Source organism: Amborella trichopoda, chromosome 9, assembly GCF_054954075.1.
Source record: "Amborella trichopoda isolate Santa Cruz 75 chromosome 9, AtrichopodaSantaCruz75HAP2 v2.0, whole genome shotgun sequence".
Classification (NCBI taxonomy): Eukaryota; Viridiplantae; Streptophyta; class Magnoliopsida; order Amborellales; family Amborellaceae; genus Amborella; species Amborella trichopoda.
In genome coordinates this window covers 15,941,736-15,958,552 of record NC_142344.1, presented here as the reverse complement: position 1 = coordinate 15,958,552, position 16,817 = coordinate 15,941,736, and the positions used below count along the sequence as shown (strand labels likewise).

The window sequence follows — 16,817 nt, the reverse complement described above, 5'->3', positions numbered from 1 at the left end:
AACAGTACTAAGAAAAACTTTAAACAAATAGTAAGGCTAAACTTAAAGCATATGATAATCTATACAGTAAATTGGGAACAAAAAAGGTAAAAAATATGTCTTCAAATTAGCAAAAATGAGAGAGAAAACATGTAAGGATCTCAACCATATTTAATGCATTAAGAGTGAAGATCAAAGGGTCTTGGTGAAGGATGAAGAGGTCAATGAAATATGGAGAGTTTATTTTCAAAAATAATTTAATGACGAACACAATGGGAACATAGCAGCAGAAGGAACCGTTGGCACAAATAAGTCATAGATACATTCGTAGGATTAGAATATCGGAAGCAAAAGAAGCTTTGCAGGGGATGAAAAGTGGAAAGGCCTTAGGATCAGATGGTATTCTGATAGAGATTTGAAAGTGCATGGGGTAGACTAGCATTGACTGGCTGACCACGTTGTTCAACACGGTGTTGAAAACAAAAAAACTTCATGGCGAATGGAGGAAACGTATTGTGATACCGATTTATAAGAACAAAAGAGACGTACAGAATTGTACGAACTATAGAGGGAACAAACTTATGAGTCACATTATGAAGCTGTGGGAGAAAGTCATTTAGCAACAATTAAGGCATGAAACGAGTGTATTAGAAAACCAATTTGGTTTTATACTAGGGAGGTCAAGAACTAAAGCTATTTTCCTACTTAGGCAACTGATTGAGAAGTTTAGGGCAAAGGGTAAAGACCTCCACATGGTATTTATTGATCTATAAAAAGCTTATGATAGTGTACCTCAAGATATGATTTTGTGGGTGTTGGAAAAGAAAGGAGTCTCCAAACAATACATCGACTTGGAGAGAGATATGTAAGAGGGAGCGTTAACTAGTGTACAAATAACCAATGGAGAGATGAGTGAGTTTTCAGTGACAATAGGTCTATATCAGAGGTCAGCATTGAGCCCATGCCTCTGTTATGGATGACTTAACTAGGCACATACAAGATGAGATACCATGATGCATGTTACTTGCGGACGACATAATGCTCTAGAATCTAAAAGTTTTAAAATTAGTTTGACTAAGACATAGTATATGGAATGCATGTTTAGTAATAACAGGAGTAGAGACGATGAAGTAGATAAGATTGACAGCCAAGAAATACCAAAAAGAGTGCACTTCTGATATCTTGAGTCAATAATCCTGAAAAATGGCGAGATTGTGAAAGATGTCGCACATAGAATTAGAACTGGGTACGCAAAGTGGAGATGTACAATCGGAGTTTCATTTGATCGCCGCATACCAATGAAGCTGAAGGACAAGTTCTATAAGACAGTTGTGAGACCAGCTTTGCTTTATAGGGAGAAATGTTAGGCGGTAAAGAAACAACATACCTATAGAATGAGTGTGGCAAAGATGAGGATGTTGAGATGTATGAGTCGCAAGACAAGAAGGGATAGAATTCAAAATGAATACATTCGGGAGAATTTTGGAGTGGCACCAATAGGCAATCAGATTAGAGAAAGTAGACTTTTGCTTTCTACAACTAAGAAGGTGACAATCCCATCTCTCCTCTCCACGGGCAGTCAGCCTGAGATAATTTAGCTTCCTTTATATAGGAAACCAACCCACAACTGCATCTTCTCGTTACATCTCCAATTTTTCTTTTCTGTTTTCTGGAGGGGGGATTTCATGTATCAAAATCCAACATTCCATGGCTGAAAAGAAATCACCAGACCAAGTAGATTCGTTGCAAAATGCAAGCATGAAACTCAATTAAAAAATCTCCTAATTTTGCGCACGTAGCTCAAAATTAGGCATATGGGTACTCTACGAAAAACTCTTTTAGAGGCATACAACGAATGAGCCAGTTGCCAAGCTTGATTTTGTCAAAAACAAGTCCTCTAGAGGAGTGAAAATGGCCATCAAAGAGCAAAACATGTCACAAGGGGTATTTTCATTATTTGTGCAGTTTGGGACTGTAGTGTCTTTTCTGCTTTTTCATTCTTTTTATCTATAGTTGAAATTTAACTGTTTCCCCAAAATGTGTAGCGTAGATTTTATGATTATGACTCTAGATAAAGGAAGATAACCAGAGACACGCATCAAGGGAACAAAGTCGTCCCTACTTTCATGTATTAGAAAATAAATATTTTTAGAATAAATTGGGCTCTTGAGAAACTTCAGGAAATTTCAATCCCTATTACAATTTACCCCGAGTCAATATTCAAACACATAAACCTTTGATTCGGGTCTTGAACATTTATAGACTCAAGGAAGAAAAATATACAACGAAGAAAAGGGGAAAATCATAACAGCACCATGGGTGCATCATGCCCATATACATGTATAAGGGATACTGGTTTCAGTCCTTTTCTCCTTCAAAAGCCTGCCATTCTTCAAGTGATTTTGGTTTTCAGTGTTTATCTCTCTGGTATTCCCACATTGCTGTGAAGAAAGCACTATTCAATCACTCTCTCTTTGGAAAGCATGTAAGAAGTATGAGAAGTCACTCTCTCTCTCTCTGGCGTATGGGCTTTTAGAGAGTGTATATCCAAATCCTTAGTCTCAAATCCCCTCTTAGTGCGTCAGAGAGAGTGTTTTATAAAGAGTGAGTAAGTGGTCCCAGGAACATAGACTTGAAAGTCATTCGTGCTTATCCAAAATCGCAAGCTACAACTTCCTCTCTCTTATTTTGGCTGCAAAAGATAAAGACCAATCATTTTCAAATTTTAAATCTCCCTTAAGGTAGTCAAATGGATGACCATTGATCATATTTGAATCTCCCTTTGAATTCAAAATTAAAACCAATAAGCTCTGAGCAGATCCAATCATGAGAAAATTAAGGAATTCGGTTATCTTATGGCTCCGTCAATTAAACATTCAAGTTCTGTTTAGACATGTCTTAATCTATCTCACACTGCTTTCAGATGAGAAGTCCTTTGATTGTGAACTTTGTTGTGCTCAAAGAGGAGCAAGACAGATGAAATGAACCAAGTCTCACCACATATGGACCAATATTCAGGCAGATACGCCTTCTCGAAGTCGAGGCTATTTTGTTGCTGATCAGAGAAGCAGATTAGATTATTGCGGACCCAATATCTTTCTCTTCAAGAAAAAATTGGCCATGAAATTTTAGTATGTTGTAGTCTTGAAGAGTTCATCATGGAGAATATCTCCACCAAAATTGTTGGCAAAACCCCAAATACTTTAGGAGATATGGGGGTCTGTCGGTTACAATCAGACGCAATAAATGGTCCCTTGTGCAGCTTTAGCCGCTTTCACATTAAGGATTCTTAAAATGGGGCCTCCACAAGATTGATAGGGCTCTACCTCAGGATTCCTCTTGACTTTGATTAAAACTCCTCCTAGATTGGGAGAAAGCTCGATTTTAGTAACCAGAGGTCATCCTGGCCAGTGCATGATGTCTTAATAATCAATGCATATAGGGCCTTACTACAGGAGGGAGTGATATAGTTACTAAACCTCCTTCTTTAGGTTATCGAACCTTACGTCCCAATGGTTTCAACTCATTTCCCAGACACTAAGGGTGGTCCGTCAGTTAAATACATCTTTACCGACTATGGATCAAGATATCATGTCAAATGGTGTCCAAACTTAATGATGTTGGACTGGAGGCATATAATGGCCATACATTGGTACCTGCAAACTTTCACCTAATTTCAATATGATTTGACAAGGTTTGCAAGAGTCTGGCCGTTAAAGCCCTTTTAACAAACAGAATCTCTCAAAATTTGTCAATTTATATTCAAACTTCCTCGATATAATGTGTAGAGGCGTATTATGGATACAGGAGTTTCAACCCATAGTTTGGTCTCATATTGAGATGCTTTTGACAATCCCAGAGTTGGTCCGGCCATTAAGGCATATGGTGACCTATTGTCAGGGCTTTAAGGTGCATAAAGATCTTCAATGGCCAGTCCTGACACCATCATACCTCTAACATGGTATTTGAGGCATATCTTGCAGATATATCTTGATATCATGTCCATTTCACCTCTCATTGAGTCCCTCTGTTCATTAAGCATGTATGCTCTTGAAAACCGCTCGATCTAGATACTAAGATCAATCTCACCCCTTGATTTTATATGTTTTGTCCTGAGATGGAGCATCCAAAAGTATTCCCCCAACAGTAAGCTTTGCACTAGAGGCCCCGAATTAGAGGTGGCTATGGACCTTGACTTGTAAGCCCCTTGTTGTTTTCCGATCCATTAGTAGGATTATCGTGTTTCACTTTCATTGTTCTTTATCCTCCATCAACAACACTAATCAAGAGCTCAACATGTGGCTAAATTCTTGATAGAAATATTTACAGCATATAACATATAAAAAGGAACTGTGGTCAATATTACCCTGGAAGCCAAAGAAGGAAATCTCATAGAACAAAGCGACCATACAACTCGAAACCCTCCATACCTCCAGTATTAGGGGTTTAGCATGCTTCAATATCAAACTTAAAATTAGAAAGATGAAAATATTAAAAGATGAATGGAACTCAGTGGAAGAAGTACAGTCAATATTGCACAGTTCTCATAAAAAGCAATTTATTAGTGGATGTTCCTAGCAGGGCAAATTCTGCAATGTAGCGTAAACTCAAGACAATTTCTATCCTAGAATATACAAGGTACATATATCACAGCTTCTGCACAAATGAGAAGCGTCACAAAAAAACAAAAAAACAAAACATAACAAAACAAAAAAAAAAGATAAAAGGAAGAATACTCACACAATTTGGATTGGACACCATTAAAAGCGCATATAAGTGTAAAAATATAAGCAACAACAACTCACTGATTGCAGTCCATAAATGACCATAAAAATGTAAGACTACTTACCTTAGAGTCCATGTCCACCAGGGGAAGCTTTCCCTCCAAGATTCTCTCCTCTTCATAGCTGCTCCATGAAGAGCAAGGATCAAACGTGTGAGAAAACAAGACGTGTCAATATATAAACAGATAGGTAAATATATTCTTGGCATTAATCCATCAATACAACTAATCAATTAGCATCCTATCCAAAAATTGAAAGAAAAGGTACGCATCCCCATAATATCCAAAGAATCATTGAGGAAACTAGGTTCAACTACAAATATGGAGTGCCAACCAAGTTCATGTTGCTAGTTATGAAGAAAAACGCACTCCAATATGTAAGCAGTTACAGGCCTACTACTTGAAACAAACCCCAATCGGCCAAGATAAAACAACAGATTAATTTCAAATCCTATACAAAAGCTTCGTTGAATGAACTTCTTCCATACTAAACCTCATCTAATATGGCAAGTAACTTCTTAAACTACTTGAAAATTACCAAGAAAATCCCAAATTCAAATATAAACACAAGAAAATTACCTAAAAATATAATATAATACAATACTCAAAAATATGAAACCTAAACATAAACATTTAAATTTACTAACCTTTCAACACCCAATCAAAGTGGGCTTCAATCACTTACTTTGAGATGCCAAAACCTCTCTTTTCAACCTTTTTGGCCTCCAAAAGGAACCATGTTGAATGCCTTTTGATTTCACAAGAAATCGAAAACTTCAGATTAAGGTAAAAAAAGGTGTTTTTAGGAGGAAAATATCTCTCACTAGGGTTTTGGGGGGCCCAAAATCCCCCCATAACCTATTTCCCCCCTTTTCAATGGAGAAATTACTAAAAATCACTTTTGTGCATGGCCTATTTTCGGATCGACAAAAGGGCCTAGGGCGGGCGCCGGGCGGTTGGAGCTGAGCAGCCGATTTTTTTTACATTGCCCAATGGATGAGTGTGGCAGAGATGAGAATGTTGAGATAGATGGGTGGCAAGACAGGAAATGATAGAATTCATAATGAACATATTTGAGGGAACTTAGGGATGACTCTAATAGGCGACAAGACGTGGGAAAGTAGACTTAAGTAGGCTAGGCATATGCAGCGCAGACCCAATACAGCACCAATTAGGAGGTGTAATTTGGTTTAGGTAGAAGGCTCTAAAAGGGCAAGGGGAAGGCGTAAAAGGACATAGATGAAAGTAGTGAGAAAAGATACGAGGACTTATAGTTGTGCTTCAGGTATGGCCCTTGATAGAGCTGAATGGCAGAATAGGATTCATGTAGCCGATCCCAAATAGTTGGGATAGGGCTCATCATATTGGGATAAGACTCTGATGATGATTATGATGAACTAGAAGAAAAAATAATGAAAAGAACAATTAGAACACAAACCCCCTATCGGTGGAAAGAAATCACATTTCTTTGCATAGATTAGAAATGTGTGCAATCCAAAAGAATGAGTGATAAACAATTGCAGAGTAGCAAACCTTTCAATGCTTTTTTCAAAATGATCTACATATGAGATCAAGGGTGGAAGGAGTTTTAGGTTTATAAAATAAGTAAAAATCAGATCCTCCAAGAGGTTTAGATTTTCTATGAATTAACTTGTGAAGATAGATTCCTTGTTTTAAAAAAAAAAATTACAAAGGGTGTTGAATATATAACAACTATAGCTTTTTGGGCATAAAGAAAGTTGGCAAGCAGATTCTAGCTGAAGAGAGTATCCTAATATCAAATGCTTCCCCGTAACCGTACAGAGACTGGACAGAAAGATAACAAGACTTCAACAACCTAAGCCGAAGTAAGGAAGAAGATGTCCGCATCATTGAATGGGGCACGGTAACTCGAAAGCATTTGGCATCATTGGATTGGACATGGAAAATTGGATCAATCGCAGAACAGGTTCAAGGTTGGAGGTTTTGACAGATTGTGGCTGAGGGTGATACAGGAATTGCATCGCATGCAGCAACCTATGTCGAATGCATTATTTATTCCACAATCCAAACCTTCAAACTTAATTTCCATTGGAGTTCCTCGTAGGAATGCAATTCTCAAGACGCGTAAAAGCACAATTATAAACATGAATCCCAATGTGATAAAATATCTCAACAATCCATAGAGAGTTCCAAACTCAAGTTACATGAAGACAGCCCTCAAATAAAACAAAAAAAAAAAAAAAAATTGCATGAAGCCAAAGTACTGCTGCTTCAAGTTTGTATTTCTACAGGTGCAACTTCTAAACTTGTAAATACCCATAAGTGTGGTTAGAGGCTGACAAAAGAATGCTCATCCTTGGGGAGTGCTCAAGCCTAGATGAAATTGTGCAAGATATTTTAATTAACCTTCCATTGGTAACAAATACCTACCATGGTTGGAAGTTACAAATTATTAGTACATAGCTGCAAGGTGATAAAAAATATATGTAGTAGATGGCACGAAATCTTCGGTATGATTTTGTGAAACTTATTGCAAACATAAGAGGACTTGCGTTGAAGTTTTTGGTTTTCTTTTGTCCAATAAATTGTTCTTTTTTAGAAGAAGGCCTAAAAACGATTAACTCGAGATTTATAACAAAATAAATAAAAAGAACAAGTATACATGATTTACAAGCATCTCATGTTGAATATACAGAGATGCCAACTTCAATAAAAACATGCAAGCATCATAGTGATTCCTACAACTTATCAAAAGATATGGTGATCACTAACATCAGAAAACATGATAAATTAATAACAACTAAGTAATTTTAAACAACTAAGCCAATGTCGTTCCTTTATTTACTTTGTAAGTAGCAAGCCTCCTCCATAAAAGCAGCAATCACCATGCGCATTCAAATAAGTCCAAGACAACCCTTATGATATGAATACCTGAGATGTCTAATGCAACAAAATCGCACATACCGCATTTTACATGTATCCTCCCAACGACCGCCATCACCGTCTGACCCAACATCAAGATCTCCAAAGTCATCTGGATCTCCCATTATATCATCAAGAACACTCTTCTCCCCTTTAATGCGCCGAGAAGTTTGGGATTTCTGCAAAACCTTGTTTGATGAAGCCGCAACACAAGGAACACCCTGGTCAGTTTGTGAGGGTTGAACATCATCTCCATTGTTTCCATTATGTCGAAAAGCGATTTTGACACCCATGATACTCACTGAGTGCCTCCTCCTAAAAACACAACAAACCCATGATATCGTTCATTTTTTTCCAGTTGCTCCTTGTTTTTATCATTAAGTCAGAAATGGCTCCCCTTAATAAGAAGTTCAACAAGAAGTACGAATGTCTTCGTCAAACACTAATCATGGTAAGCTAGTCTAAAGTATATAAATAAAAATAAAGTTCTGCAAAACCAATACTACAACAATGAAATTTCAAAGTTATAGAAACCCCCAAAAGTTGCCCTCAAATTGCAACAAGAAAGCCACTCAACTCAAACATTTAAGTAAAAGAGAGTCATAATATATTATAAACAGGATAAATAAAGGTTTCAAGCCCCTTGGTCTTGCTCCATGAAAAACCAAAGGCTGCATTCAAAATGAATTGAAAGTAAAAGAAAAGAAAATCTCCAAAGGATGGGATAGATATAACAAGTACAGGATCCACAATGCAGCCATAAAAATAAGAATAATAACTCGAATCAAAATACTCAAAAAAGCCAATAAACACTCCAAACGAGAAATAAAAGCAAAAACCATACAACAACAAAAAATAAGAAAGAAGAGGAAAACCTGTCAATATATTCTGGTTCCCTCAACCGCAAATGTTGAAGAACGAAACCCCTCTTTCTGCTTTAGCACAGAGAGAGAATCAAACACTGTGTTTTATTCCTGGTAGGTTTATATGTGTGTTTTTTGGGTCCTAATTTGTTGGATCGATGGCTTGGTTGAGAAAGTGAAATTTGGGCTTTGGGTTTTTGAAAAGAAGATCGTTTTTGTCTCTCTAGCTTCCACTCTATTGGACGGTGCTAAATCCTCCGCACTCAACACGTGTGGCTCATAACAGCAGGAACTACATTCGAGTCCTAAAAGGTCTTTGGCACGTACGCTGTCAGACGAGATCTGACGGCCGCTATCTGTTGTGGGAATTTTATCAGCCGTCCGTTTAATCCTGTCCGGTACTACAGCTTTGGAAATAGCACTTGTGTGTCGATGGCATTTGCTTCGCTGGGATCGATTTTCGGATATAAAATTGAATAAATGATACGAGCAATTATCCTAGAGGACCCTCCCCACTCATGTGGGTAGGATATCAAAAACATCATGATCATCAAAGTTCATATGTATCTCTAGAAAATTTATCACTAGCTGTGTGACTTGATTTTTTAATAAATTTGTATCAAATTTAATGGTAATCTATTAGGTCCTACACACACAAAAATCCATATCAAATTTAATAATGATCTATTAAGTCCTACACACATAAAAATCCATATCAAATTTAATGGTAACCTATTAGGTCCTCCACACATAAGTGGGAGAGGTCCTATAGGATCATTTATCTAATTATATTTAGATTCCAAAAATATATAAAGGAAAAATTACGTGACTGTTCGTTATATTTCATGTTATTATGAAAATATCTTAAACTTTTTGTTATTACCCAAATATTTGTTTTTTAACTTCATAACATTTTTTTATAAAAAAAAAGACAAAACTACCTATTTTCGACTTTTGAAAAATTGAATTTTTTAAATTTTTTATTTTTCAAAAACCAAAAACTTTTAAATTTCAGTTTTTGAATAACCAAATTTACTGCTTGTAACTTGGTATGTTAAAAAAAGAAAGGTATATATATCATACAATACCTAAAGCATATGATTTTCTTTTAGAGGTTTTGGTATCAAATCTTGCCCATTCCATTATAGGGCATTTTTTTTTTTTGTGTATGTGCCTTTTAGTAAAATAAAAAATATCCATTTTTTATTGAAAAAATTAGATTGCGTAAGGGGACTTGAACCATTGACGTGAATGTATAGAGGCATGCATGATATTTGAAAAGCTACACTCATTCCATGATGAGGATTCTTTTTTGTTAATAAGAGCTAGCTTTCTACGCTTCCCCTACAATATAAAAGTTCTATCATCCCTCTTATCCAACTGTCCATTGTGAATGGAGGGCTAAGATTGCCCTATCACAAAATCATGTCTCTATACTATTCTATTTTTAATTTTTTTTTATAAACTATTTGGATACCAAAATTTGGATGTCCAATCTTCTATTAAACTCGCATTAGCGAAAAATAATAATAATAATTTTAATAAAATAAAATAACTAAAATACCCCTGGAAGAATAAAATTGGAGAAACTTAGATTGCGTATGGAAGGACCTTGATATGAAGGTGTAAAGGTATGCATGATAACCAAAAAGCCAATTCAACACTAATTTTAAATATTTGACATATATAATATTGATATTTAAAAATTCGGTTTTGGAAATTCGATTTTTCAAAAACCAAAATTTTTTTTAAAAAGAAAAAAAGAAAAAAAAAGTCGGTTTTGAAAATGAAAAATTAAAACAAGTTCGATTTTTCAAAAACCAAAAATGGTCAGTTTCATCCTTTTAATAAAAAATGTCATGAGGTTGAAAAAATGGACATATGTGTAATAACATAAGTTTCACGTATTTTCGTAATTTAACAAAAAATATATGGATATTTACATAATTTTCCCATATATAAATAGTCAAAACTGTTCAAGAATCAAATTTAAGATATCTAATTAAAAGTTACAAAAAATTGCATAAATATCCTTTGTATTTTCATAACTTAAAATAAGGGAACGATTGCATGCAACATTGATATAGTAATACAATGCAACCACACTTCTAAAAAATCATGTTTGTAGTATTTGTATCACCTCAAAAATTGCACATACCCTGTCTTCATCCTAACAGTCAATTTCCAAAAAGAAAAAATTGGATTTGCATCATAGATATGGTTAAAATGAGTTACCTCTAATAATGAATCTAGCCCATCCATTTGACCAATTTCAAGATCTTGGCCTTTACAAATTCAAAACCAATTTTTTCCTTTTCAATATTGTTCATCTAATGATAACAAAGCTATCCAAAAATTGTGAAAAGAGAAAAATCCTTCTAAGGCTTAGATCTAAGCACCTTAACAAGATAGAAGGCTTATGTTGATTGGGCTAAAATAAAATTTTCTAAGCTGCATTTTCAAAATTTATTTTTTTGTGATTATTCTATAGAATGAAAATAGTGTAATTTAAAAATTATGATTAAACAAATGGTATTAACATGATTTTTAAGGTTGTTGCATTATATTACTATACAACCGTTGCATGAAATCATTACCCCTTAAAATATATCCCCAATATTTTATAAGGTGAGGTTTGTATAAGGTGCACACTTTATATTATACAAGTAAGATGCAGCTCTAAGTTTTACCGCAAGATGTAGTTCGTGTGTCGGAAACCTTACGATGGTTTGAAAATCTATGTTCAAACCTAATTCTAAAATTTAAAATTTCAAAACAAAACAAGTCAAGCAAATCTATGACCACTTAAAAATCTTTAAAATAGAGTGCAATAGTTTTAGGATTTGAATTTTTTTTTTTTTTTTTAATATCCATACATCTCGAAACCAAGATAATCATCTAAAAGCTTTTCCAACTGAAAGCTTTTTCACCTCCAAAACACTCTTGTCTATTAGATTTTTAGGTGGAAGCCTATGATGGGTGCAACGTTTGAAGTTAGTGCATAGAGGTGTGTTCGGAAACTTCATGGTGCCTATCATAAACGGGTTACATACGCAACACTAATCGAATTTCGAACCTAGCAACATTCAAATCAAACTTTAAAGGGTGCGGTTTGTATAGAGTCGAGACTCTAAATAATCAAATTAGAGCCTATCTTCAAATAGTATCAATAAATATGGTTTCAATACTGGAAAGTTTTGTGATAAACTTAAATTATATTTTCATCTTTAGTTATAAAATTTAAAGCTTAAAAAATAGTGCAAATATATGAAAACTTGAAAATCTTGAAAATTAAGGTCCAAAAATGCGTTACAAAATGCACTATTTCCAATACTTAAAATCCATATTTTTTCTCATGCCCATGCATCTTGGTGTCAAGATGATGAATTTGATTATATTTTCGTATCAAAACAACCTCTTCTAGTGAAAGTTTTGAGGTAGGTTCTAGTTTGATTGTTTAGAGCCTAGGCTCCATATAAACTTTTCCTAACTTTAAATAGTCATCATTCTCCCTCCCCCATCCCCAAATCATGAATTGGCAAAAGTTTACACAATATTGAAGTTATTGGTGTTTTTTATTTTAAATCAATCAGTTTGAGCGAATTTGAAATCACAACCGCTATTTTTGAAGAAGTAGCAAAGCATATTTAAACCAATGAAAGTATTTGAATTATTTTTTAATGGTTTTTGTTAGGCTACACAACTTATGGTGTGGACCCTTAAAGTGCTCAACATTTTTAGACATTTAGATACCCTCATAGTAACTTTTTGTTTAGGGGTATTTTAAGTAATTAGTCAAAGATAAACTAGAAATTCTTAATAGAAACAAAAGCATTTATTAACAATAGTGGACAATGACATCACCAATATGATGTATGACATCACCCACAAGATGCATTAATTGTTTTTAACTAATAATATAATGCCATTATTTTTTTATAAAAATATCCATTCTACCTTTCTAAATGACCAAAAATGCCCCTACTTGAAAATTTTTGTATCACAATTCAAGGGTATTTTAATCTCTAAAAATGTTGAGCACTTGAAGGGTCTATACCACCAAGTGGTGCAGCCTAACAAAACCCTTTTTTAATTTACTTTTTTTGTGGTATTTTTTATTTAACAATTGTTCGTATTTGGTTTAAAGTTTTTAAACCTGTTTAAACAAACTTTATAAAACTTTGAATAGTTTTCCAAATTTAAATCAATGGAAGACAAACATAATAGATTTAACTCCTATTTTAGGGGTAAAATTTTATTTAAATAAATCTTCATATTTAAATCTAAAAATTTTCAGATTCAAATCAGAAAAATTTGTGGGTTTTTTCCGTGGAAAAATGGAAAATTAGGAATCCTCTATAAAATGCAAATGTTTTTCCTTTAAATATGAAAAATCTGAAATAAAAAAAATAAAAAAAAAAATAAAAAAAAATAATATATATATATATATATATATATATATATATATATATATATATATATATATATATATATATATATATATATATATATATATATATATATATATATATATATATATATATATATATATATATATATATATATATATATATATATATATATATATATATATATATATATATATATATATTCTATCTGCCATTTTTAACTTGTTAGAAGTTCTAGTTTTGTAAACTCTAAATTAGTGATTTAAAATTGAGTGACTATTTAAACGGATTCAAATTTGTTTTTTAAGTCAAATAAAAGGTAAATTTGTTTTTGAAAAAAAAAAAAAACTTTCCACCATTTTAAGGAAAATAGCAATTTTGATTGTTTAAAAAGATGATTACAATAAGTGTCCTACGTTTGGAAGTACTTGTGAAAAACCTTTATGTATTTTAGATTTTGTAAAATTGTGTACAAGGCCCTAATTTAATAGGGTTACAAAACTATATACAGATTGTACGGGCTATAAGAAAGAAATGTATAGGATTAATCACCTTCCTAAGATGTACATGCCGAAAAGGAAGGAAAGTATTGCACAGAACAATATATACATGCACTCCTCAAACTTTAGATGGTTTCGAAGGGGCGGATCAATTGCAGTATGTGTTTTTGGTAAAAAAATCCGACGATGCTCATAGCAATATGTGTTTTCGTAAAGAAATATGCCAGATGCTCAAAAGGAGGCAATATATGGAAGAGAAATTTTCCTGGCAAAAAATTATTGGCAGACCAAGTGGTAGTCAACTTTAATATGGCCCTATATTCAGCTTCCCTTATAGATTGGGTAATATTTTTTTACATCTATCTTTTCTAGGACAAAAGAGAATCACTGAAAAATGTAGAATTCTGTAGTCGATTTGCGATCACTTGGATTTCCCGTAAAATCTGAGTTTGTATATGCCTAAAGTTCAAGTGAGGAAGATGAGGTGAAAAACAAAGCCTAATGTAGGGTATACCTGACGTAAAAGAATATGCTTAAAACTGTAACTAAGTGGACAAATTGAGGAACACTTAGGAAGTGGCTAACTTGATGCACTGTAAAAGCCATTGTAGATACCCTAATCCCGATCGAAGAAACTGTAGGAAAACCGAAGTACTCCAAGGCGACCACTATAAAATCCAAAACCACTCAGAATCCACAAAGCCATCACCCTAGCACCCAGACTACTTGGCAGAGTCTATCATAGAGACCCGGCTCCGAATTCAGAACTTTGGAAGACCCCCAAATAGGCTAGAAATGGCCCCCAAGAAGAAATCTGAAATAAACAATCTATAATATAAATGGATTCAGCCTAGAATCAGCTACACCAACAGTAGTACCAGAGATAGGGTCAGCCTCGTCAAAAGTTTCAACACTATAGTCACACTAGCAGTGATGCCACTTATAGTAGCTTTCAGTAGGCAGTGCCTCTAGTCCCCAAACAGGCACATCAACTGAACCTTAGAATGCAGACATGGAAACCAGCATTTGCCCACAACAGTGGCACTAGTGTCAACGTCAGTCTCAATAACGTCGATCTCTGATTGGCTGAAATTGCCGCCAATTACTTGACATTAGAATGCACAAACTGAACAAATAAACCATCGTTACAGTAACAAGGGAAATTCTATCGTCAACGTGGACATCACCAACGACCATTCCTGATTGGCCAAAATCACCGCCCAACGTCAGACATCGGCATGACAGGATGGCGGCAAACAATAACCATCATTACTTCAATGATGGTGTTAGCTTTGTCGATATGTGTGATACTAGCATTTTAGCTAGATTTCAACTAGTACGAACCAGTAGTAGCGCCAATGCTACTATCAGTATCGTTGCCCGATTGACACATGACTGCCCAAAAACATGTCAACCATAAAATTAGAGATCATGTCTTACACAAGCCATAATCATAACAAATCAATGATATCGTCAATGGCGTTGAAGTGACTAACCGTGGTGTTTGCAATGAACGTCCCAAATTTGATCCTAGATTTTGAACTGTGAATAAACATAACATATGTCAATAAATTGGGGTTGAACCCCCGTATTTTCAGGAGGGAACATCAAACATTACACCCAGACTATGTTCATACCAAAAACCGCACTAACCCTAGACCCTTGAACCATGACTTCTGCTAAACACAAACTTTCAAACCTCCCATATCCAGTTAGCCATATTAACCTCCATACCACTCTCGGTGGATCCCAAAAGGCTCGAGAAAAGTCGCACACTCGTACTAACTTTAAACTGATGCAGACTCTGGGTGTCGAGCTTGGGGGCCTAGCTTCAAATACGCCTTAGTTTCCTTTTTCGTTTATTATTTTTTTGTTTTTTCTATTTCTAAACTATTTTCTGAAATCTCTCCCCCATTTTTTACCCTGATTTCAAAACTCTCATACAAACTTCCGATTTCGATTGTGTTAGGAGTCGGCTTTGCCGGTAACCCGAGTGAGGGGCGGTCTTGTGGTATGTCTCTTACCTGATTCGTAATTTAACGGGACCCATTTCTCTACCAAACCCCTCTTTGACGAGCGCCGTATTCCTCTGCCAATTTTTTTTAGTATAAAACAACAACATTTGGTTATTAAATTGTGAGATATATCAATTTCCAATCAATTGTCTGTAACATATTGGATTAAGAAGCAATTTGTCATCTATTGCATGAAGTTTAACATTCCACTCAATGGGAGTAAAATTATAGCATGGTTGATGTGGTCATCAAAAGGAAAGGGGATCAATTTAAGCAACTTCAAAAATGATCGTGAGGCATATACCTTTCATGAAGAAATTTATCATCAGACAAACTAGGCACATAAATATTTGTCAGTATAAGAACTTCACTCACTTAGACAAGGTGATTAGTCCATTCAAGTTTTCTACTCATATATGAAGATGCTTAGGATACTTTAGCACTCATGGAATCTTGATTAGCGATAATCCCAGTGCAGAAATTATTGAAAAGTCCTTAATTGAGTTTTGAGTCATTAAATTCTTAATGGTACTTCGTCCAAAATTTGAGAGTTTCAGAAATTTCATGCTATATAGAAGTTCTATATTTCTCTAATTCAAGCCTTTTCTGAGTTAATTACAGAAGAAACAAAAAGTATGTCCCTTATTTTAGCCTTCAAGATGGAGGCAGTATTTACTACAAGACCTCCTAGATGGAATGAGTTTAAACATCAACAACATAATTCCTCCAATGTACCTCGACAAAATATATCGTATACCCTGTGAAATTATTACAAAGAGCTCAGGCCTATGAAGTTTACATGTCCCAAGAAGAAGAAACCCAACCTTATTGTTGTTGCTAACACAAGCCAGCCACTGGATGGATGCACTTCATGTTCATTAACCACAACTCAAACTGTTAATATTAAGCTATTTATGGTGACTCTTACACTGGGGCAACTACAGTCTATGCTATCATTGTCTGGACTATCCTCTGAACCCTCAACTTTTTTCTTAGGTAACTCTGTTCTTACTTCTTGGTTGATTGACTCTAGAGCTTTTGCAATATGACAGCTTAATGAGTCTATCCCGGTTGACTCTGGAAAATAACCTTTTTGAGATATTGGCCCTTTTGAATTTTGATTTTGGATTTTGGCCTCCCTAGATGTATTGGCCAATCTCTGCCTTGGCCCTTGTTACTTATAAAACGATTTTTTTTTTCATTTTCGTAGCTTTTTCTCTCCTTTCATGCTCTCTCTCTCTCTCTCAAAACCCATGTTACTTTTTGAAGAGAGAAGCATTCATAAAGAGAGCGACAAGGGCTTGATGGAAAAAGAGGAGAGATTTGATAAGCAAAACATAAGTATTCCCAAGTTGTGTGTCCAA

The 16,817-nt window shown here is 34.7% G+C and overlaps 1 protein-coding gene across 2 annotated transcripts in view; it reads right to left on the bottom strand.

The window, feature by feature from the left end:
* Positions 1 to 8,996, bottom strand: part of LOC18424484 (YTH family protein) — a 47,265-nt gene extending 38,269 nt beyond the window's left edge. The window contains exons 1-3 of one of the 2 annotated variants that reach the window (XM_011630711.3): positions 8,542 to 8,996; positions 7,709 to 7,981; positions 4,829 to 4,886 (exon numbers count right to left, since the gene is read on the bottom strand). In XM_011630711.3, coding sequence (XP_011629013.1) covers positions 4,829 to 4,886; positions 7,709 to 7,959 — 309 coding nt within the window. In that variant the 5' untranslated portion in view covers positions 7,960 to 7,981; positions 8,542 to 8,996. The remainder of the gene's footprint in view (positions 1 to 4,828; positions 4,887 to 7,708; positions 7,982 to 8,541) is intronic. The other variant, XM_088848030.1, reaches the window with a different exon arrangement.
* Positions 8,997 to 16,817: the final 7,821 nt, after the last annotated feature.